Source organism: Azolla caroliniana, unplaced genomic scaffold (genome assembly GCF_043228905.1).
Source record: "Azolla caroliniana isolate FFs.n. ecotype wild unplaced genomic scaffold, voAzoCaro1.0.p SCAF_4, whole genome shotgun sequence".
Lineage (NCBI taxonomy): Eukaryota > Viridiplantae > Streptophyta > Polypodiopsida > Salviniales > Salviniaceae > Azolla > Azolla caroliniana.
Window position 1 is genome coordinate 22,744,916 of NW_028230439.1, and position 22,060 is coordinate 22,766,975.

Genomic DNA, 22,060 nt, shown 5'->3' on the forward strand with positions numbered 1-22,060 from the left:
ACTAGTTGGGCCGATTGGACAATCGACACTTGAGTCGACTAGTCGGCTAATTAACTATTATTGTTATTTAGTATAATAATAGGAATGATAGTAGTAATGGCTACATTTGTAAATAGCCCACATAGTGTATAAGTATAAATACACTTAGGGCAAACATATTAGTATGAGAAGAGTATCAGAGAGCAGGACATAATAGTAGTGAGCATCTGTTGTAGAGTGTGACAGAGAAGAGAGACGTAGTGAGAGGGAGATAGAGAGTGGTGCCATAGCGGAGTGAGGTTTGATGCCAAGAGCCTTGTGTGGCTGATACACTATGTGTGGAGAGTGTTGTATTTTGATCGCATCTTGTATTCTCTTGTGTATAGTGGAATCTTTGTTTCCGTGGTTATTCCCATTTAGGGTTTCCACGTAAAACACTGTGCAGTGTGTATTTTGTCTATTGTGATGTTTTCTATTTCAGCATAGCTTTCGTGGATCGACGATTCGATTCTTAACATTGTTCATGTGTATGACATGGACGTATAAAGGATGTCTTTTGAAAATAGAATGATCCGAGAGGATTCATGGTTCAACTTGGAATAAAATAGGCATGTTGCCAAGGATTTGTCATCTGTATACTATAGATGTATCATGGATGTATCGTGAATTAGGCATGGATGGTCATGCCATAGTCATGGAGAGGAAAAGGCAAACATCGAAAAGCTCGCCAATTTGAGTCAAAGGTTCGTCTTTGGTGCAAAAAACCAACATCTTGAATTAGGAAGCATGCCAACCATTTGTTCAAAAAATGAATACATCCATCAATGTAGGTCATACACATTCCTAGATTCACCTTAAACTTAGACCTTTGTGAAAGGGGAGAAATAAAGCATTGTGTGTGATTAAGGTTCCTATTAGAGGGGGCAAAAAAATTTAGTTAATACAAAGTGTCATTAAGGTCATACCATAATTAACCAGCTCAATTTTAGTAGGTTGCATCATAACCTAATTATGAGATAATCTAGTTATGTTGCATGTAAATCTAGCTTTCACGTACTATGTTGTTCGCATCATAATTAATTTGGTTGTCTAGCTTGTACACTTTACCTTTGTGTTTGAAAAATCTACCTACATATTAGGCTTTCAATAGTTTGACCTAGGGTAGATTTCGTGCTATTAAAAGTACCTCAGGTATAACTAATATGACACCATTTAATACTGAGGTTATTTATGATGTTGTCATTCCATAATTTCAAATTGGTTTTGACAGTCTTTTTACAAAATTCACATGTACATTTTCTTTTCCTCAAACTAAGGGTTCACTTGTCTATATAACATAGTCCAAAACTAACCAATTATAGAATTTTCTTTTCCTCAAACTAAGGGTTCACTTGTCTATATAACGTAGTCCAGACATAAATTTGAGACAACTCATGTCAATGGAGATGATGGGGAAACAATAAGAAACAAAAAAAAATTTGAAGATGTTTTCCACAGATTTCGTCTCTTGTTTTTCTTCAAATTCCAAAAAAGTGCTTTGGAGATGCTCTTATTAAGTATGGGTTGGACTATAAAAGCCAACAACAACATATACATATATAATGAGCTGATCCATTCCATATGTGTCAAGTTTGAAAGAAACTTGGGTCTATAGTAAAAGGCTCCATCGATACGAAGTTGGATTTGAACTCATGCCCAATAACGGAAATGTAGAGGTTTTCCTATTTATCCCTCGCATGCAGTGTTTGGGAATTCACTCGTTAATTAATTGGTCAAAGCTTTCTTCGGATACATGAAACAACGTGAAAAATGAGAAAACACCACAAACCTTTTAAAGAATTTATAAAAAGATTATGTATATTTGTCACATTTTGTTCTCTTTGTGTACATTATGAAGGACGATTGAATGAGACTCGGAATGAATATCAGCACAAAAGTTTTCAAACACATAAGTTCATATCCTCACTAACCTGATTTTCCACATTCCTATTTTTTACTTCAAACCACCGAGGTTTATTATGACAAATTTGTCGGATTAGGCCAAATTTTCCCTTGCAAATAGTTGTTCTCAAGAATTTGTTAGAGTTTCCTTGGAAGGATAAAGCTAATATTTTTAATGTTTGCATACTAGAGCATGTGTCAAATGCCAATGTAGGAGAAATTTGGTAGTTTTTCCATAATGGTGACATTATTTGAGGTCATGTACACCATACTTGTGGATACGCAATGCGCATGATAGACCATAGCACGTGAGATTGTGCGGTAGTCTCGTACGATGTACAAAGCCCATGCTTTCACATTAGAACATTGGAGTCCCATTGAAGGCATACATCAAACTTAGTAACTAACTAAGCATGGAACTAAAAAAAGTATCGAAGCAATTGATCCAAATGAAAATTACTACACATCTACCATGCACCAAGATGATAATCACATAAGAATGTAATATGGTTTGCACATAATTGAAGGAAGAATCTCAAGCTTTCTTTTGCAATTCATGAATTAGAACTTGGCAAGAACATAAAAGGATCGTCTTTTTTGGAATTACGAAAGCTTGAAAGAATGTGTGATGACTATTGAGTTCTTTGGTAATACTTTTGTTTCGTGAGCTCTTTGGTAATACTTTTGTTTCGTTCTTTGAAAATTGAAAGATGGGATCACGCTTATCGACAATGACCTTGACCAACAAGTACTGCAATTGGTTTATAATACCTTTTTCATGAGACTTGGTCTTACATGCGTGCACGTGTAGGAAAGTGTAGAGAGCAACTTTTCAAGAAAATCTCTGGATTGGGACTCGAACCTAATCAATCACATCTTTGGTTTAGAGATTCGTGCAATCACATTACACATAGGATGTTTTGGGAATTTTTCATTACTTCTAGTAATCTAGAAATAAGAAAATTTTAGTGATACGGTTATGTACTTCCATCACATTGCTAGTGGTTTGGAAATTCTATCTCATGTATAAGAAGTAATCAGTTAACCAGTTGTGTATTTCTAGTTATCCATCACATTTGCACATATAATGTTTTGGGAGTTTTGCGTTACTTCAAGTAGTTTGGAACTACTTTCTCAAGCATTAAAAGTAATTAGTAATACGGTTATGTGTTTCCACCAAGACTTTATTCTCTTTATCTTGAGGTAAGTGACCAAATGTTTGGAACAAATATCCAAGAAAATAAATAAGTTCTAGAAAACTCCTCAACAAGTTCATATTTGCATTATGACGACAAACATCGAGCCTTTGTAACTTACCATGATAATGTTAGGGAAGTGTTGCATACGAATTTTCCTTGCAAACAAGAGAATGTGATTAAATCATTTTCGTGAGTTGATTGATGTAGTAGGAGAAATTAGGTTATTAAAGCAGTTATAATAGTGAAGGCCACAACATCCCACCCATTTCCGTGACCATTGATCCCATGGATTGAGAGCCATCTACAAAGCCATGTTAAGCGTATGATCTCTCTATAAAAACAATGCATCCCCTTGATCAATACATTATTTCATGTGCCCTGTTCTAATCGAGCCATTATATCATACATCATACTCATTGAGAGACTATCGTTTCATACACATCCTAATCAAGAGATTGGTTTTCATACACGTCCAGATCAAAAGACATGTACGAAACAATGTCTTGATTCGGATAGTCTTCAAAACTAGTACAACAACATAAATACATGTTCAATAAATGCATACCAAGAATAGTCCGGACACACACGCAAAACTCTCTCCGAATTACCCCGAGTTTCTTCATGTTTGTTCCATCAAATACATCCACAGTTTGTAGCTCTCTCAATAGGGAGTTTTCTAGAGAGAGAGAGAGAATTGGCTTCATAGGCACCATATGAATACTCAATAGCACATCCTATTGAGTATAAGGGGTAATGGAAAGAGAGGTTGGTGCAGAAAGGGTATTTAAGGAAATTTCGGAAAAGAAGACTTAGGAGGGAAATCCGGCCACAGCTGGTCTTCTTTCTATCTGGCGATGGCAACATCAATCACTGTCATTATTTCCATGATAATGATTTGATTTTTTGCTTTTAACAGGCAATCGGAAGGCTAGCAAATAGAAAAACAGGCAATTTAAAAAAGACAGCAGACAACCTAAGATGCTTTGCTTGTTAGAAGATATGGAAACAGGAATTCAAAAAAGACAAGAATTTTCCACTTTTTTAAGCCTTCCATTGTATAATGCTTCGCCACCAAACCCTAAGTTTCCAGAACTAAGAAGGCATTGTTAAGAGACTAGTTCCGTATGATAATACATATGATAAAATAATGTGCATCTCGTTCCAAATAGACATGAATGATACCAGGAAACCACACTGAAATAAGAAGAAAAACCATCACAAACCATCCAATTTAACATTTCATAGGGAAAATATAGTCATAAATCATATGACAACCTTTTATTAGATCAATCAAAGAAATACCATTAACTTCGAAAATCTAACGCGAAACATAAACTGAGAACCATACCAAATAAGCAACATTTCGAACATAAAACCATATATTTCAAAAAACGTTGGTCATTTTAAGAGAAATGTATGCCTCAGATAAAGATAATTACAAACCAAAGAAAAGGTATTCCCAAAAGGAGATTCGCGCATTAATTTGTTACAAACCAAAGACAAACGTATTGTAACCAATACCAGATGATTACAAACCAAAGACAAGGTATTCCCAAAAGGAGATACACGCTTCATTGGTTATAAGCCAAAGACAAACGTATTGTAACCAATACCAATTAGATTTCAATTGAAATAATTGATCACATTATACGTAATGGCTCTGCTCTCTATAGGTGGAAGCCAAATACAAGATTAGATCTTCTCAAAGATGAAAGATACATATATAACTAGGATTGCTTCAGTTTTAAATGCTAAGCTACGAGAAGTAGAAAGATTGCCACAACTGAGCTTCCTTCCACTTCTACCAACAGCAGAAATAACTACACACATAGAATGGTCCAGCGGTTTAGATAAGCATAGGTTTTAAGCGGCAGAAAGCTCTAAAGCTATAGATTTCGCAGGATAAACAAAATGATATTTATTCCATGCACGAAAGCTACGAATTTGCCTTCCAAGAAAACACTAACTATCAGGAACGAAAAACACCACAAAAAAGACAACACTGAATAGTATTTCACTTCTAAGACCCGACACCAAAGTATTCAACAGGAAAGCTTCGAGAAAGGCCAGCGAAGCTCTTGAAATGAAGCTTAGGAGGCTCTTTCTCATCCTTCAAAATCTCGTTCACGCTCACCCACAGAAGCATGTCTTTCGCCTTCACACCTTTGATGTCCTTCATCTTGTTCTTCTCCATCCTGCAAGTAACGAGCTCTTCGTACTTACAAAGACGATCGGCTTTCTTGAAATGGTGCTGTTGCTTAGATTTGGTGAGTATCCAAACGAATCCCGTTTCTTCGACGTATCCACCTTCGATGACGTCCTTGAGGGGGAGGAGGCCGCCTGGCAGCCCAAACTCTTGGATCAACTCGATTGACTTCTTCATGCATTCCTCGCCATGGCTGATTATAGCCTTCTCTCGAAGATCAGGGAACAGCAGAGCTTCTGTTGTCACCGTGGTGCAGTTGACGGACGCCATGACCTCTCCGCGAACGTTTCCTTCGGGTTTATATGGTTTGGTTCCAATGAAACGGTGCAGGGTCTACGAATCGGAATATGGCGCGGCGTACAGGCAAGAGAAAGGCTCAGGAGCCTAAGATTAGGAGCGCAGGGACGGAGAAAGAAGAGAACGGCAGTGATAGTAGCAGTAAGCGGAAGGCTATGGAAGCTCGAGTTAGGTCAGATGGGATATACGCAGAGACGGAGGGAGTGAAAGGAATGAAGGAATGAATGGGTGAGAGAAATGGCTATGGAGGTGATCGATGAGAGGTAGAGCAGGGATTCGCTGCATTTATATACACAGAGAGATTAGACAAGACGAGACGAGACGAGAGAGAGAGAGAGAGAGAGAGAGAAGGCATTGATTTCGCTTTCGGTTTGGTTTCGATTTTGAGACGCGCTCGAACCGAACCGAACCGAAATAAATGTGTATGTATTATCAAAGTCTTCTGCTTCTTAGTTCTTTTTTTTTTCCCTCTTAGTTCTTCTTGCTTCTTCTTAGCTCTTCTTTCTTTCTTCTTCTTAGTTCTTCTTTCTTCTTCTATGATGATCCATGATCCATGGCCTTGAATCATGATCAATGAGATGCCCGTCCGCCTAAGGGAAGCTTTTGTCTTGCAGTGTGGACCCGAGTTTTCTTCTTCTTCTTCTTCTTCTTCTTCTTCTTCTTATTCTTCTTCTTCTTCTTCTTTAACTTTGCATGTCGATGACAATATGGAGAGTTTGCCATGCCGAGCTAAAGAACGAAAACATAATAGGCTTGTAGGATGAACTCATTGTTCATTTGGGATCGTGATAGAGATCCCTGCATATGCATAACCCAATGACATTTCGAGCCTTTTTATTCACGAAAATAACTCTACCCAACCCTCGTAGTTATAACTCTACATTGATGACTCGCCCACTTGGGCTTGGCTTGGACTCTTGACTTGTCAGCCATTAAGCATAAATATCAGCATTCAGTGATCTCATTCCAAAGACAAATAGTACCGTTTTTACACAAATGTAACATGCATAAAGGCGAAACGCTTGGCAAATGCAACCTTTATATTTTTCAAGAACCTTGCCAATGAGGAAAGAGATTTGGGGATTCGTAAAACCCCTTGTCAAAGTGCCAAAATCTCAAGAGTTTGCCCTATCATATTCCCAAAGTATTTAACATTTATAAAACTCGATCCACATGACAAAGTAAATGTTGGTAAGTTATACATCGTTGTTGCTTATACTTTCTTCATTGTTTATCCTTGCAAAGGCATTTCATCATTTTTACAACAACTCACCAAATTTGCCAATATAACTTATAGAAACATCCCATGTTGTGATATTAATGAGTGTATGAAATCTTTTGCCAAATTGGGCCTAGATTTGTCATCCACACCATTCGATAATATATAATGAGTTTTCCGACACTAGTAAAGTGATTGATTGACTATAGCATTATCTCATGTAGATTGTGAGTATGATCTTTCAAAATCATTTTAACCTAGATTCATCAATCACTCTATTAGTCAATATATAAGGGACACACATCCTTACCAACAAACTAATTTGTTCTTCCTTTCCAAATTGGGGACTAGCTATTTGCATGGCAACATGTTTTTGATGTTTTATGGAGTGCAAAATAACATTGACATCTCTTTGGATTGTCTCCACTGCCACATTTTTGCATGGTTTTTAGACTTATCCTTAGATGGATCGTATTATGTGACTTTCACCCCTTGATCGCTACTTTTGTAACGTTATGGTAGTATGTTAAATATCAATAGGGTTCTCTTTCACTTTTTTGCATTAATGAAATAGAGGACACTATAAAATGCATGATTGCCCAAACAACCTATCAAATGAGCTACATATGTGTCGTCTCTAACATTCTCTCCCTTGTTACCTTTTCCTTATGTAAGAGAATATAGAACATTTCTAACAATATATTAGCAACCACATACTAAAATCTTGGCTAACTTGTTAATGACTAACAAACACATACCTACTATGATTAAGCTCTATATAAACTTGTGGGTTCCCCATTCTTGAGTTTATAATTGCGATAAATGACATCATCATATGATAATGGTGTCTAAAGGAAATTAGGAATGAGTTGCACTGAAGTGGAGTAGATAAATTTGAATGAAATAGAGCTGGAATGTATTTAGTTGAAATGTTGTGTCACAATATTCTTCCTAAATTAGCTCTTCTGACTTAACTTACAAATCATATGTTGCCTTAGTTATTTGTAAGTGACATTTCCCCAATAATTGTAACGGACATTTGCCTGATGCAGCTTTACAAGCAAACAAACCTTTTAGAGTACATTACTTTGTTCAAAGCCTGATCCACCCAAAAGTTTGAATGGATATTGATTAGTACCATATTTATGGTCACGACTTACAATAATGAAATGATATAGAAAAGTGTTGGAATCAGTATTCTCCTAAACATGATCTTAGACCAAATTTAGATTCAAGGTAGTTATTAGAGCAATTATAACTTGGTGGCAATGACAAATATAAATATCTATTTGTCTTTTCTTTTCTGTATTTGAATACTGATGCAATGATTCACTTATTTAATGTTTTGTACAATTGGCTTGAATTCTCACTTATTCCTTTTCTCCCCTTCTCTTCCACCATTGATGCCATGCCTTATAGCTTTTATTAATTCTCTCTTACTAATGCATAGGCCATTCATCATCGAGGATAAGAAAAAGTCCTTGCAAGTTATGACCTTACCCTTCATCGGCATCACCCTCAATACATGTTAGCAAAGTTCAAATCTTTGCTAACTAGTAAGGTCAAGGATTTTTTGGGGAGGCCACATGGCAAGCACATAGTGAAAATGACCTGGGATAAAATGGTTGTAGGCCTCCCCACATCCTCTTTGTCTCTCTACAATACTAGAAGCAAGGTCATGATAAACCGTGGTAGATAGACACACGATAACTGTTACGGGCATCACCAAACTTTATCCACATGTATAGAATACTATGATAAATTCTCACCACGGGATATTATCTGGTCATGCCCGTAACAATAACAATACATTCTACAAGTTGTCTCGATTAATTATATTAAGCAATCAAATTTGTTGGTCAAAGAAAAGTCAAAGTGAATTCTTTTTAGTTAGATATTCATTGTCCTAGCTTTCCCTCTCTAATGGATCACCTCGCTTCAGGCCAAACTAGATACTACAAAATATACATATACACACTTAAATACCTACAACTTGGATTATATATGTATAAGTGCATGTGAGATCAATGCTCTTTTAAGATGTTGAATTCTTACCCTAAGCTTCGGTGTAAACACCAACATAATAGGATTAATTTGATTAACCTAATTTTGGTCTTAAGTGTTTTATTCTATTACAAATGCAAGTCATGTGTCTGGATAGAATAACCAATCTCTTCCGATTAAAATTCAAGGAGAAATGCAAAATCTAGATGACTTGCTTGCTAATAAGTATTGTGTACGAACCTAAGCATTTCATTGGAATAAATAAGAACTTTCTATGTTGCAATCGATCAAATGTCTCACTCAAAACACCCTTTGGGAGGTTATGTGAGATCTTGCTAGTAACATGAAGATCATAGCTTTGAGCCACCTACATGGGTCAAAAGTGTTCGTTTATCAAATTAACAATAGCCTAGATGGTTGTAACTTAGCTAGTAAAGTTGCTCAGTGCCTTCAACCTCTTCATTCTACAATGGCATATGGTAAAAGATTTGAACCCAAGTAAATAGGTTGGGAAAAAAGTTGGTGTAGCACTAGGGTATAACCCTAATACAATGATCCTAAAACCGCACTATATGAAAGGTCATACAATGTACATTGCTAGAATATAGAAAGAGAACGGAAAATCAATCCAAAATATCAACAATAGTGATTGTACTATTAACGATAATACACTATGATGTACAAGACTTCTCTCTCACACACTCTCCAAAATGACCAACGCCTTACCAAGCCATGTGTTTCTTTTGCACATACTTTTGACTTGGGGTTCATACTATTCCAACCAATCTAGCCTTCCCCTCTAGTGTTCTAGATACAAAAATCTCCCATGAAAGTTTCAAATTAGTAGTTTGCAATATCTATCTACTTCATTATTATGTAGATACAACATCATCACACACATGTAGCATCCTTATAATGGGCAAATACAATGATCAATGATCCATATTCACGTAACTTGCGATCCATGATCCTCATTAACTTGGAACAAAGGTGGAAATGGGTAGCAAAGAGGGCCTTGATAAGTGTATTTGGTCTTAGAAGTACGGGATGTATGACAATTCCTAATGCTTTGAATTAGCTTCATAATAAATTGTAATTGGACATTTCAAACTCTTGCCAAGTGGAGAGATGTTAGTACTCAATGACAGAGCACTAATGTTGTTATTCAGGTATTTCGTAAGTACCTAACATTTCATTTCTCTTCCATTGCATAGAGAATCTTACTTCCCATTATCAGACAATGAATAAAATGCATGCATTCTATCTATTATAGGACAAAACTTCAAACCTAGGATATTCACAACTTTTTTCATTTCAAGTGGGTCAATATTTTACACAATGTATGGTTTATCTTTCTTTCGAGTCTTCATAAGCATAACCTTTCTTTTCTAGGCATTGGGATTCAACATCAAACCTACAATAAATGCATAACTTTTCAAGGACATTCACAAATTTTTGTGCATCTTTTAAAGCATTTGCCAAAAGAACCCTATCATTTGCACATAACAAAACCATCATTAACACATTTCCAAGGGTAAAATCTTCAATGCCTTCTTGGTATAAATTTGTTGACCATTAAATTTTTATCTATCAAATACATAAAGCAAAGAGAGTTGGCAAGTGTGCGCAATAGAAGTGATGTTTTTAAAATTTTCATCTTTCACACGTGGACAATATATCACATTCTTGTAAACGCTAGAAATTTTAAAAACATAGGTTCACTCAATACCTTGATTTTTTCAACGTGTCCCCCAAGATGATCATGGGCCATCATACATGAAAATTTCTTGAAGTTTATGAAACAATAATGTAATCCTTCACATCTCATTTTTGGAAAAAAAATAAAAATCCTTCACATTTCAAACTACCTTCCCGCAAGACTTAAAGAGTGACAAGTTGTCAATAGTGCTATGATAACTTTGAAACAAGCTTGCCATATGCCTTCTTTCTATTCTCTTCAACCCATGCCCTAGCTTTTCTTACATTTGTCAGCTAGTAGTTTACACTAAATATTATAACTCCCTCTTTACGGTAAACATTTGACCAAATTTGTACTCCAAGCATAAAGCATGCTATCTTAGAATGCACAAGGAAACATATATGTAATCTATCCTTTCATTTGTTTAACTTGTCATTCTGGTCTCTGTAACCTAAAGTGATTGTAATCCTCTTTGTTGCTTGATTGATCACATAAATTCTTAAAATGTATATACAAGCTCAGAAGACTAAAGTTACCATAAGTCTCAACATGGTTCCCCTTTAAATTTCTCCAAAATTGACCACATCATGTGTTTTATCTTCCACTCAAAGAAATTGTTGGTTAATTGGTTAACTTTTAATACCATTCTTCCTTTTTTATAAACTCTTTGTGTGCATGTAGATGATGAGTTTTCTTATTGTTTGCCACAACGAAACTCTTCAAGTGCTTTCAGATTTCCGTAATTCCTTAAATCAAATCTCTTCTTCTTTGGGCTAAGTTTGCTAGCTTGTTTATAAGACATGTGCATCACGAAAAAACATTTTGTGAGCCTCATCATACAACTTGAAAGCTTCCATTTGTGTGCTAGAATGCATCATTTTGGAGCATTGCCTTTTGTAAGGTTGGACCACAACCATCTTGGAATTGCATAGATGCTCTTGTAATGTCCATGCACAGATATTGTTGTTTTGCACTACGGTTGAGCTCCACATACTTACATCATTCCATAAATATTCAAATTTTCAATATATTGTTTTTGTATGCAATCTACTTTACCCTAGCTTGGCCACTTCATGCTCCATTCTCAATTGTGGGATCATAACAACAAGAGAGGACGAGAATGATTGTATATCAAACATTGAATCATGTGCTTGTACTTGGCCCAAATGTTGAGTTCAATATTGTTGCCAGATTACTAGTGGCGCAACCTCATTTCAATTGCTCGCAAAGCACAATTGAGATAAGATAAACCACAATATGATCATGAAATAACATTGAATTTGAGAAGTTCAATAGATGATAGTCGCTTAACATGGTAGAAACAATTCTCAACATAAGAAGTGGCTACACTATGTAAGATCCATTTATCTCTATCAATGATTTAAATGTTAATTTGGAGCATAGGCTATAAGTATTCGTCAATAATCAAAATGTCACAATCTTTGTTGAAAGAAAGTCCTATTGGTGATCCGGATCTTCAAAAGTCTTTCATAAGTGGAGGATGTTTGAAAAATGCAAGTGATGGATGTACATATGTAATGAGGGTAGGGTAAGTAATGAAATAAAGGAGAAGGGAGATAACAATAAGACCACTTATTGATGGAAAATTGAGGCTTTATCATTTACAAAGGTGAACCTTTTATAGGATTTTTTGCTTGGTAGTAGGTACATTAGAGGGTTGCTTTCAACTCACACAATAGATGTAATTGACTATCAACTAACTTCTTGGAGGAATTTTTTTGAACCTTTTCCTTTCTCTACCTATTACTTTACTTCATGAGTGATCAACTTCTAACCAATTACATGTGTGATCTTTATGGACACTCAATACAATACCATTGGTCCATTAGATGTGATATATACAATGGTTGTGTGGCATGAAGTCTGCAAGTTTTGTATGTGTGCTAAAGAATTTTGATGCTTGGTAGATTGTGTGTTTCTCAAGTTTAGACAATTCACCATGTATATGCATGTCAAGGTTGTACACTTAATAGCCGTAGCAATAGCAATGTGGGGGTTGTCTATTAGTGTCACAAAATGTTTGTAAGACATGGACGAAAATATGGGAAATTGTCATTAGCTAGAGGGAGCAAATCATTATATTTGCATAAAAGAATAAAGTTAATTGGTGATTGATGTTATTACACATAAAATAGGCCAAAAAACAAACACATAAAACTGATTGAAAATGTTGTGGTGTACCGTTTCACAATATCACATGATTTGCAAAAGAAGGGAAAATGAAATAAGAAAACTGCCATTTGGACTAAGAAAAAGGAATATGATGTCGGCAAGAGGATTGCCCCTCCAAAGTTTTAAAAAACACAAAGGCATTGCTATGTCATTGGTCTAAATATTATTAAACAATAAATTAAATCTTGTATAGGATATCTTGATTGTAGATAATGAAGTTCAACACCCATTAACAAGAATTTGTAACAAAAAATGGCATCTACATTCTTTCTTTGTGAGACGAATTCTCATGTTACTCATTGATAGTTTATTTGCTTGATCCAATTGTATTTCATATTGATCATAGTGTCATAGTCCAAAGGGTTCATGTGAAAATAAGGAAAAAATGAAACAAAATCATAACATTATTTAACTTAAATCTTTCTTACAATATTTAAGTGAATCTTTCTTTTCTATGAAACCCACATTGTTGAATGCTTACAATGAGAGCACATTCTTGCCATAATGATCTGAAAACAATTAACCTATATCTCAGTTCATGATCACAAAGAATCATGTTCTCTCAAAGGGAACAACTCACCTACGTCTACATTTTCTTGTGCAAACTAGAAGCTTAAGAATGACAAATATGAGATATGAGCCACATCTGGCTACACTTCATTTCTCAACAAGGAAGAAGTGTTATCTTGCAAAACCATATTTGGGGGTCCGAATAACATCATTGTCATGGTTTAAGAGTTTGAGGGATGATAAACCATACATTCCTAGGATGGTATCACCTTTTCTCTACAAATGCAGATTTCTTTATTAGCTTTTACACTATTATTCCTACAAGTGCTTGAATGTTGTCTTGTCTTTGATAGGTAAGACTACTAAAAAACAAATACTATTAGGATATTCAAATTTCAGATATGCTAGCTTATTTAGGTTCATGCCTAAAGCAATGAATAATATCTAAATAGATTTAGGTTAGTTCATTCTATGTAAGTAGGCATAAGCAGAAACAATAAAGATAAACTAAAGATCAATGATTTTCCATGAAGACAAAGTTTCAAAACATAAAACTGAAGACCTGCAACAACACCTACTTGTTACGGTATTTTGAGATTAATGCCTACATTTCTAATGCAACAAACTGCAACATAAACCTGAACCATCTACTAATTTTTTTTAGAGGACTTGATGTACACACATGTTCTCATCTTATGTAATCCAATTAGCTGCTGAAAAATTCATCATGAATCCATTTCGCTTTCGAACACTACAAATAAGACGAAAGCCTACAACATTGCATGCATCTGTGATCAGTGTTGGCATGCTTTAAAGAAGCAGCAGATTTTAAGGAAGGTTAGAAATGATCGAGATTATATATATTCCATGACAGTTCTCACATACTTCTACGCAGACTAGAGAAAATCTCCAATATTTGACACAAAAATATTAAATTCTTTGTTCCAGCACTACATAACCTAAACACTAGGTAGACTTTTCTAAGCCCACCGGAAGGATCCCATTAAACTTTGGTTCTCATTCTGTGTTTAAACATTCATCTGAATTACAAAATGCACGCACTTGCACTTTAACACATTTTCGCCTTCGAAAAATCCATTTCTGGGTGCTGCACCAAGAGAATAAGAACCAATTATTAGCTCAGTAATAAGCCCAATAAAAGATGTACAAAAGAAACAGATACTACAATAGCTATGCAAATGATTTATCTAATAAGCTAAAAAACAGGGTACAGAAAGTAGACCGACATCATACCTGAGACATGAATTGCTTGAGTATATCTTGCTTCTTCTGCTCCTCACTGGTAGGAAGCCCCATAGCCTTCTGCCGCTGATCAAACTGAAAGATTGATAACATTATCAGGTAATGACGCCAGGATATCCAAGCATACTAGATCATGTTTATACAGTAAAAACAAGGATTGAACATATCAATTACCATCATTTTCTCAACTGTTTGGCGTGTCTCAGCATCAAGGTCGGCGAGTTTACTGTTCTCTGGCTCTACTTTCTGGGTATCAATTACTGGTTCTCCTTTCACAACACATGTCCACCACTCCATTTGGTTTGCTTTTGTGAGCAAGATTGACAAAGTCTTGCCATCCTCTGCATTTGGACTCTCTCTCTCTCTCTCTCTCTCTCTCTCTCTCTATTTTATTAGAACCATTTAGCTTAAGCTCTATTTTGTTTTGTTTTTATTTTTTCTTTCGATGAATGAGTAAATACTCAATTTTTGTTGTAAACCAATTGTCTCATGGGCCAATTTTGGCCTTAGAAGACGTTAATCTCTCTCTCTCTCTCTCTCTCTCTCTCTCTCTCTCTCAACCTACACAAACATGTATATATATTATACATACTTCCATAGCTAACCATTTAGCTTAAGCTCTATTTTGTTTTGTTTTTATTTTTTCTTTCGATGAATGAGTAAATACTCAATTTTTGTTGTAAACCAATTGTCTCATGGGCCAATTTTGGCCTTAGAAGACGTTAATCTCTCTCTCTCTCTCTCTCTCTCTCTCTCTCTCTCAACCTACACAAACATGTATATATATTATACATACTTCCATAGCTAGAGGCAGTATTTTTATTCACCAGAAGACCTGATTCAAATTTATTGATCATGGTATAGAAATACTCAGCCACATCCATATCACCAATACAGACTACCCCCAACTCCGTGCAACTGAGCCAGAAAAAAATCAGACAAGTCCGTGCAACTGATCAAAAAGTGCCGTTCAGACAAAAAAATCCATAATGGGATACAGAGGTCCTATTTATATGATCATACTGCTCAAACCTCCCTACAGTAAGGAACAATCTTTCATCGTGGGTCATTTGCAATCAGCCAGAAACAGAAGGCCCTTATCCACATCTCTAGAAGCATGCAAGGCTCTTGACTAGAATATGCCTATCTAGAATGGCTCTACTCTGAATGCCAATATCAATAATATTTACAGTTCCTTTGTGGCACGACATGCTACCTCGGCGCACCAACCATAGATCACATTTCAATCATATTAATAACTCAAAAAATCATGGAATCATGGATGCAAGCAAGTCTTGAATAACCACAATTAATCCATTTCATAGAAGCAGATATCAGAAGGATTCCACAAACACATGGGATACCAGGAGTAAGGCACTACATTTCCAAATAAACTTATTTAACAAGGCCAAATTGTTTGCTTCACATACCCAAGCTCCAGAAACAATCATCGGTTCTAACCGGTGCATATAATTCACCCTGCAAAAATGGACATTAGGAGAAGAGCATTCATATTTATTTGAGATGTATAAACAAAGTTTTCAACAATCATTAAGGAAGCATTTCAAAACTGCTGCAAGAACAGCATTTGTGATGTATGAAGCAAAACGTTTCTAAATGAACAACTTTTCTTAATTGAGGCTTGTTCGATTAGGATTAAGTTCTCCTGGAGTAGACAAACATGAACGACGGATACTCTAGCAGGTTCAGTACAATCGCCACAGTAAAAGACATGCTTCACATATTAACAACTAGTCCAAGATCTTTTGTTCAATTGGCATATGAATCACACAAATCATGTGTTCTATACACAAATAAAATACCATACATGCAACTAAAAGGGAAAACAGGTGTACACTACCTTTTTATTTAATTTCTCCTAAACAAATAATATCTTCTGTTAAGTAGATAGAATGAGATGTAGAAATCAAGTGATAATCCTCCTATCAGATCCCATCATCAGTAATGCTGAGAGACTGATACGTTCTCAAGCAAATAGATCATTTCATCATGTATATTATCAATAATACTGCCAGAATACCAAAATAGTACAGCCAGGTGCCAAGGTTTCGTCAGGAGGCTTGTTATCAGTCATTTTCGGCTAACATTAACATAAAATTTACTGATAGAACAATATGAATTTTATTAATACCTATTTCAAGCAATACTATTGGTTGAGTCTATTAGGCATTCATTGACCAAAATATAAGCATTGGTGAATTCAATGCACATGTTTGAATGTATGTCTTGTAAAGCAAGAAATCACATCAAAATTCATGATGCATGGAGATATTTCAAGATAGAGCACCAGTCATATGTTACATATCAATAGAATTGTCATCATAAACAAACTTTAATAATCACCATCAGTTGTTTGTCTGCACCCTAAGACAGAATGAAGTAAACATTATGTACTATTAAGAAACATACCTTAAGCACTGGTGGCTGTCCCTTTAGACCAGCTGCTAATGAATTCTTTTTTATTTCACAACCAATTCCACGGGATTTTGTTCCAGGAGGCAGAGAAATTTGGACTGTTACTTCTGCTAGTGTTTGTGTCCAAGAGTATTTCTCAAGATCTGCACCATTTCCAGCATTTGGCTCTGGAAATATTCCCATATCGAGAGGTTTTAGTCATGAGTAGGATGATTTCATGTATCAACATCAAATAAAATATGGATATCAGCATCAAAATTGAAGTTAGTAAGCCTATTAATTTGAACTGCCACAATCATATAGTGACGACAATTGAATGTAAATGTTCCACCCATACAATTGGATAGGGATGAGGAAACTGTTGCACAATGCATACACAATATATTACTGCTACATATAACACTAAGTCTTGTCATTATAAGCTTTTGAGAACAAGAAGCAAATAAGAAAGGGGATGCAGGTAAAAGGTCAGGGTTCAGGATCACATAGACTGCACAGTAAAAAAATTTACATTCTTTATGGACATTTATCCCACTATGATGTTAGAGCAATGACGTTAGCTACTTGAAGCATCAAACGAAAATTTGCAAAGGCAACGATTACTGAATTTGTGCTATATCAAGGATTTATATCCTTGGCCTCATTTCCAAAGAATGAATGCACACATCTATACTATTCACAAAGCATCATAAAAAGAGGCAATTGAAGATGAACGTTTCATCAAACTACAATATCCTACCATAAACTGCACAATTCCGCCTGTTAAACTAATATGTAGATCATTAAAAATTGATCTAACATATAGAAAAATTTCGTAAGGATCTGATATCCTTGCACATACAGTATAAGATCCTTGTGAACATGGATCGCGCAGCAGCAGCAAAACAAAAACAGACCAGCTTATTCAAGATAATGAAACCGAGCAATGAATCAAACCAATCAAAGTATGATATAAATAATTGATAGATTTATCATTGACACATGCTTTGATGAAAGTAATGGATTGTTTTGAATGTAACTTACTCAGTCCTTTGGAATCAGCATTGTCATTCTCTCCATCTTTCATTTCGTCTTTTGAAAGAACGTCGCTATTTGATTTTTCCTTTTCTTGGGATGAAACTGTTGGTTCTTGAGCCGTTTTCTTCTTTGAATCATCATTTTCGGAAACCGGGGCCTTGCCAGATGTAGAAGAAATGTTCACATATTTCTCCGATGTTTTCAAGGTCGCAGAAGGAGAAGCTTCCGTCTTCTTCTTCTTCTTCTTCTCTTTTGCAGAAGCAGAAGCAGAAGAGAAGATCTCGGAGGCACGCTGTGCAAAGGAATCATCATCCGCAGCAGAGCGCCGTGTCAGAAACTCCGCGACAGTTTCCAAGAAGGGGAAATGCTGGTTGTTGTGTTGCTGAAGGAGACGATCAAGAGCCTCATCGAAAGGTCCTGAAGAAGAAGAATCCTCCTCCTCATGGGAAGAAGAGGAAGGCTTTTCTGGTCGCTGCTGTTTCAATTCTTCTTCTTCTTCTTCTTCGTATTCAGAGATCACAGCCATGGCGGCTTCGGCGAGCGAGCTACAGGAGGAAGGCAGGGAGAGAGAGAGAGGGGAGAGGGCTAAGGAAAAAATGGTCAAGAAAGAAGTGGAGTTGCAGAGAAGAAGTTTCTAGAACGTTATTTATTTTCTTGACCCTTCCCCTTCTCTTCTCTTCTCTTCTCTTCTCTTCTCTGTGAACACATAAAATAACACAAATGCAGAAAGCACAAAATTAATTAGAGTAAAAATAAGAACACAAGAAGAAGAGAAGGCTTGCTTGTTAATAATACAATAGAAAGTGGGGGGGGGGGAGGGGTGAACTTTGTTCTTTGTTTGTTTTAGGTCATGTGTAACAATTGGCGGTTTGAGAGGGTCCAAACCGAACCATTTAGAGATGTTGAAACCTAAATTGAACCACGAAACCGTTAAACCAAACCATTATAAAAATTTCAAACCGTTAAGCCATTAAACCGGTAAAACCACAGTTTCGTGGTTCACTTTCGGTTTTTAGCTTAGGTCAATTTTTAAATTTTTTACATTTTAAAAAATATAAAAAATTCCCCGTGAGAATAAGGCATGAAAATGAAAAGATTATTTAAAAATAATTATTTTTTTTAAAATTTAACTTCTTCTTTTTTTGGCTTTTTTTTTAAATAAAAAATAAAAAACCGTTTAAACCACGGTTTTTTACTATGGAAACCGAACCGAACCGTTAAGCTGCGGTTTCGCGGTTCGGTTCGGTTCAAACCGAACCGTTGCCGATTGTTAGTCATGTGTTCGAGTCTCGACTTGGCCAGCAATTTCATGGTCCCACCACTGTATATTGAGAACATTACTTGGACATTATTGGCCACATGGCCTCGTACAGCTGGGCAACCAGTCCCCCTGGCACCTGCCTCCTTCCCTTTTGTTACCACATAAACAACAAAAAAAAACACATATAACATGCTCAATTGGTATAGGCTTATCGATACCATCTCATACCTGTTGCCCTCTACTATCGGATCTTCCTTTGAAATCATTGAACAAGTGTATCCTCTCGAAGGTGATGAAAAGCCTTCTCAGTTCCCCGACCTAACTTACCGCAAGCTGCTTTCTCCCCTCGACAAATTTGAAGTCCATGCATGCTTAGGATAGGTCATGCTTTGCATGACAAAATAAAAGAGCACAATGCTTGTAGGAAAAAATAGAAGTACTCTGAACTCTTGTTTTGCTAATTGTAGTGCACATTCTCCTGACCGATGGAAAAGTATAAAGACACATCACCTAATGTCTCACCATCCATACATGCCCTTTCTAGAACCACATCTCATGTCGATGTGGCAAAACACACATGCATACATTCGTTCATGTTGAGCATAAAATCACTACTAATGTGGCAGAAAATCATTGACTACGACAACTTTGTTGCCTCATGATGGAGAAAAATCATCTACACTAATAAACAAGGAAAGTCTCTCATGCGTACATAAACCTTGAAAAGCCATTCATGTTGCTCAATAACTTCTGAAGGTTGGCTAATCCATAAATGAGGAGATACAACTTTGGCATCCAATGCATAACATAAACCTTGATAAGCCATTCATGTAACTCAATAACTTCTAGAGATTGGCTAATCCATAAATGAGAAGATACAAATTTGGCCTCCAACTAGCATGATTAGCTCAATTATGGCAAGCTATATAGGGAATAAAAGGTTACCTAATGGGTTCAACGCGATTATAAATGAGCACTCAATGAACCAAGCTTACGACCAAAATATTTCGTTGTCGATCATTTGGTTATACTATGAGTAATTACGAAAGAAACTTGATTTCAATGGAAAATGATATGTTGGTGTTTTGTGGACGTCAAGAAACCAATTAACACCTCACTAAGAAGTTAGCTTCATAAGATAATGATAAAGATCATAATGTCATCATAGTATATCTCATCTATAGCACTAGTCCATAAGCAAAGCTAAATGCCAATTAAAAATGAATAATGATTTCTCAAAGCAATTCTTGAGCGACATGTAATTCAAACAAGGGTGGCCATTGTCTCCCACGCTCTTTGGTCTAGATATTGATATTAAACTAAAAGGAACTATAAACAAGGTTGCAAAAGAAGAAGGATTAGATGGTCAAAACTCGTGCAAGAGGCTATTCTTATTTTTCTTATATGCCAATGATTGTTATAAACATATAACCTTACGGAGCAATTATGTTACTAATTTTAATGGGTTAAAGGTAGGAAAGTGGGAAAATCGGTTATCCTAAGAATTGGACAAACCCACAAGGACCTATGACACATAGTGTTTTGGGAGCCTAAGGTGTTGAGCTATGTAATGGGGATTGGCTACCCCTTTCATTGCGACATCTTGAAAGTTGAGACATCGATGATACTCTATTGGTGCATAGGCTAATTGTTTCAAATATATTCAATGGTACAAGACGCAAATGGTAGTATTTTATGTTCATCTGTCGTCCTTCACTTGGAGATGATCAAAGTGGTTAAGCACTCGTAAACCATTCTTATAGATGGTGGGGTGGGAGCCAAAGGTTTTGGGATATATAAAGGGGATCATATACTCCCTTCACTATGGCATATTGAGATGTTGCAAAGAGTTTATTGGTGAGGCAAAGCTCTCTTATTTAATGTGATTTCATCACAACAACCACGGTATAACAAAATGTAATATTTAGTGGTATGGTACACTAATGGTACTTTATGGTACACTAGTGGTATCGCTCAAGGGTGTTCAATGTGGTTAAGCACCCTTAAACCATTCTCTTCTTAATCAAAATATTCATTGGTTAAAATTAGTATTTTGATTCGTAATAACGTGTATGAACATATGCATCAAAACATGTACGATTAGAGCATAGACTAGGAAACTAGTATGCATGCATGAACATAACATAGATAAAGAATCTAGTATGAATGTATTTGTCAAAACATATCATAACATAACATGTACAAATGGAGCATAGACAAAGCATTGAGCGTGCATATAGTGGAGAAGAGAACACTAAGAGAACCGCTTATTGATGAGGGAGATGTCAAAGATGTCAATCGTGGGATGATAGGAGAGATGTTTGAGTGAAGGGAGTTTCAGAATAATGACTCCCTCGTCTTTATTTCTTTATATGTAAAAAAAGGTAAGTGGTCAAAATTTTCGGCACTTCTACTCATTCAAAAAACAATTATACAAATAATAAACATCCACTCTTTACGAAACAAGATGCGATCATTTGAACAAGCATCTATCATGTCATGATTTATTCCCCACTGATGGTAATGCTTTCTTTACATCTCCAAGAGATTTCGACATAGCATTGTCCTTGGCAATTTTTCTTTCTCGACACTTCAAACAACGAATTCACGCTAGTGTCACTTTATCCAAAAATTATTTCTAAATGTAATTAGCCCAATAGTATTTTAAGTTTTGACACATGAGCTTCATTGTATAATCACTCTTTTCATAAAGTGTGAATCAAAGCATATTCCTTTTACACCAAAACATGTGTGATATAAGTACATTCTCATTAACTAATGTATCTAACATCTCGCTCATTTCATTGATCTCTTGACCAATTTGCATATTAATATC

At 35.8% G+C, this 22,060-nt stretch overlaps 2 protein-coding genes across 2 annotated transcripts; both read right to left on the bottom strand.

The window, feature by feature from the left end:
- Window positions 1-4,764: 4,764 nt before the first annotated feature.
- Window positions 4,765-5,859, bottom strand: LOC147865469 (uncharacterized protein At5g01610-like). Its single transcript, XM_087318287.1, has one exon. It carries the CDS (start codon window positions 5,593-5,595, stop codon window positions 5,140-5,142), a length of 456 nt encoding a protein of 151 aa, XP_087174413.1. The 5' UTR covers window positions 5,596-5,859; the 3' UTR covers window positions 4,765-5,139.
- Window positions 5,860-14,083: 8,224 nt separating this feature from the next.
- Window positions 14,084-18,531, bottom strand: BOB1 (HSP20-like chaperones superfamily protein). Its single transcript, XM_087318297.1, has 6 exons — window positions 17,970-18,531; window positions 16,941-17,113; window positions 15,941-15,989; window positions 14,685-14,851; window positions 14,502-14,585; window positions 14,084-14,355 (listed from the first exon to the last, which is right to left on the bottom strand). Exons 1-6 carry the CDS (start codon window positions 18,487-18,489, stop codon window positions 14,317-14,319), a joined length of 1,032 nt encoding a protein of 343 aa, XP_087174423.1. The 5' UTR covers window positions 18,490-18,531; the 3' UTR covers window positions 14,084-14,316.
- Between the last annotated feature and the right edge of the window lie 3,529 nt (window positions 18,532-22,060).

Bases quoted from the DNA above. Each gene is read 5' to 3' on its own strand.
- LOC147865469 (XM_087318287.1), bottom strand. From the start codon at position 5,595: ATGGCGTCCGTCAACTGCACCACGGTGACAACAGAAGCTCTGCTGTTC.
- BOB1 (XM_087318297.1), bottom strand. From the start codon at position 18,489: ATGGCTGTGATCTCTGAATACGAAGAAGAAGAAGAAGAAGAATTGAAA. The intron at 14,586-14,684 runs GTAATTGATATG...TCAATCTTTCAG, and splicing joins AAACAGTTGAGAAAATGATG to TTTGATCAGCGGCAGAAGGC. The intron at 14,356-14,501 runs GTATGATGTCGG...CTCTTGGTGCAG, and splicing joins TCAAGCAATTCATGTCTCAG to CACCCAGAAATGGATTTTTC.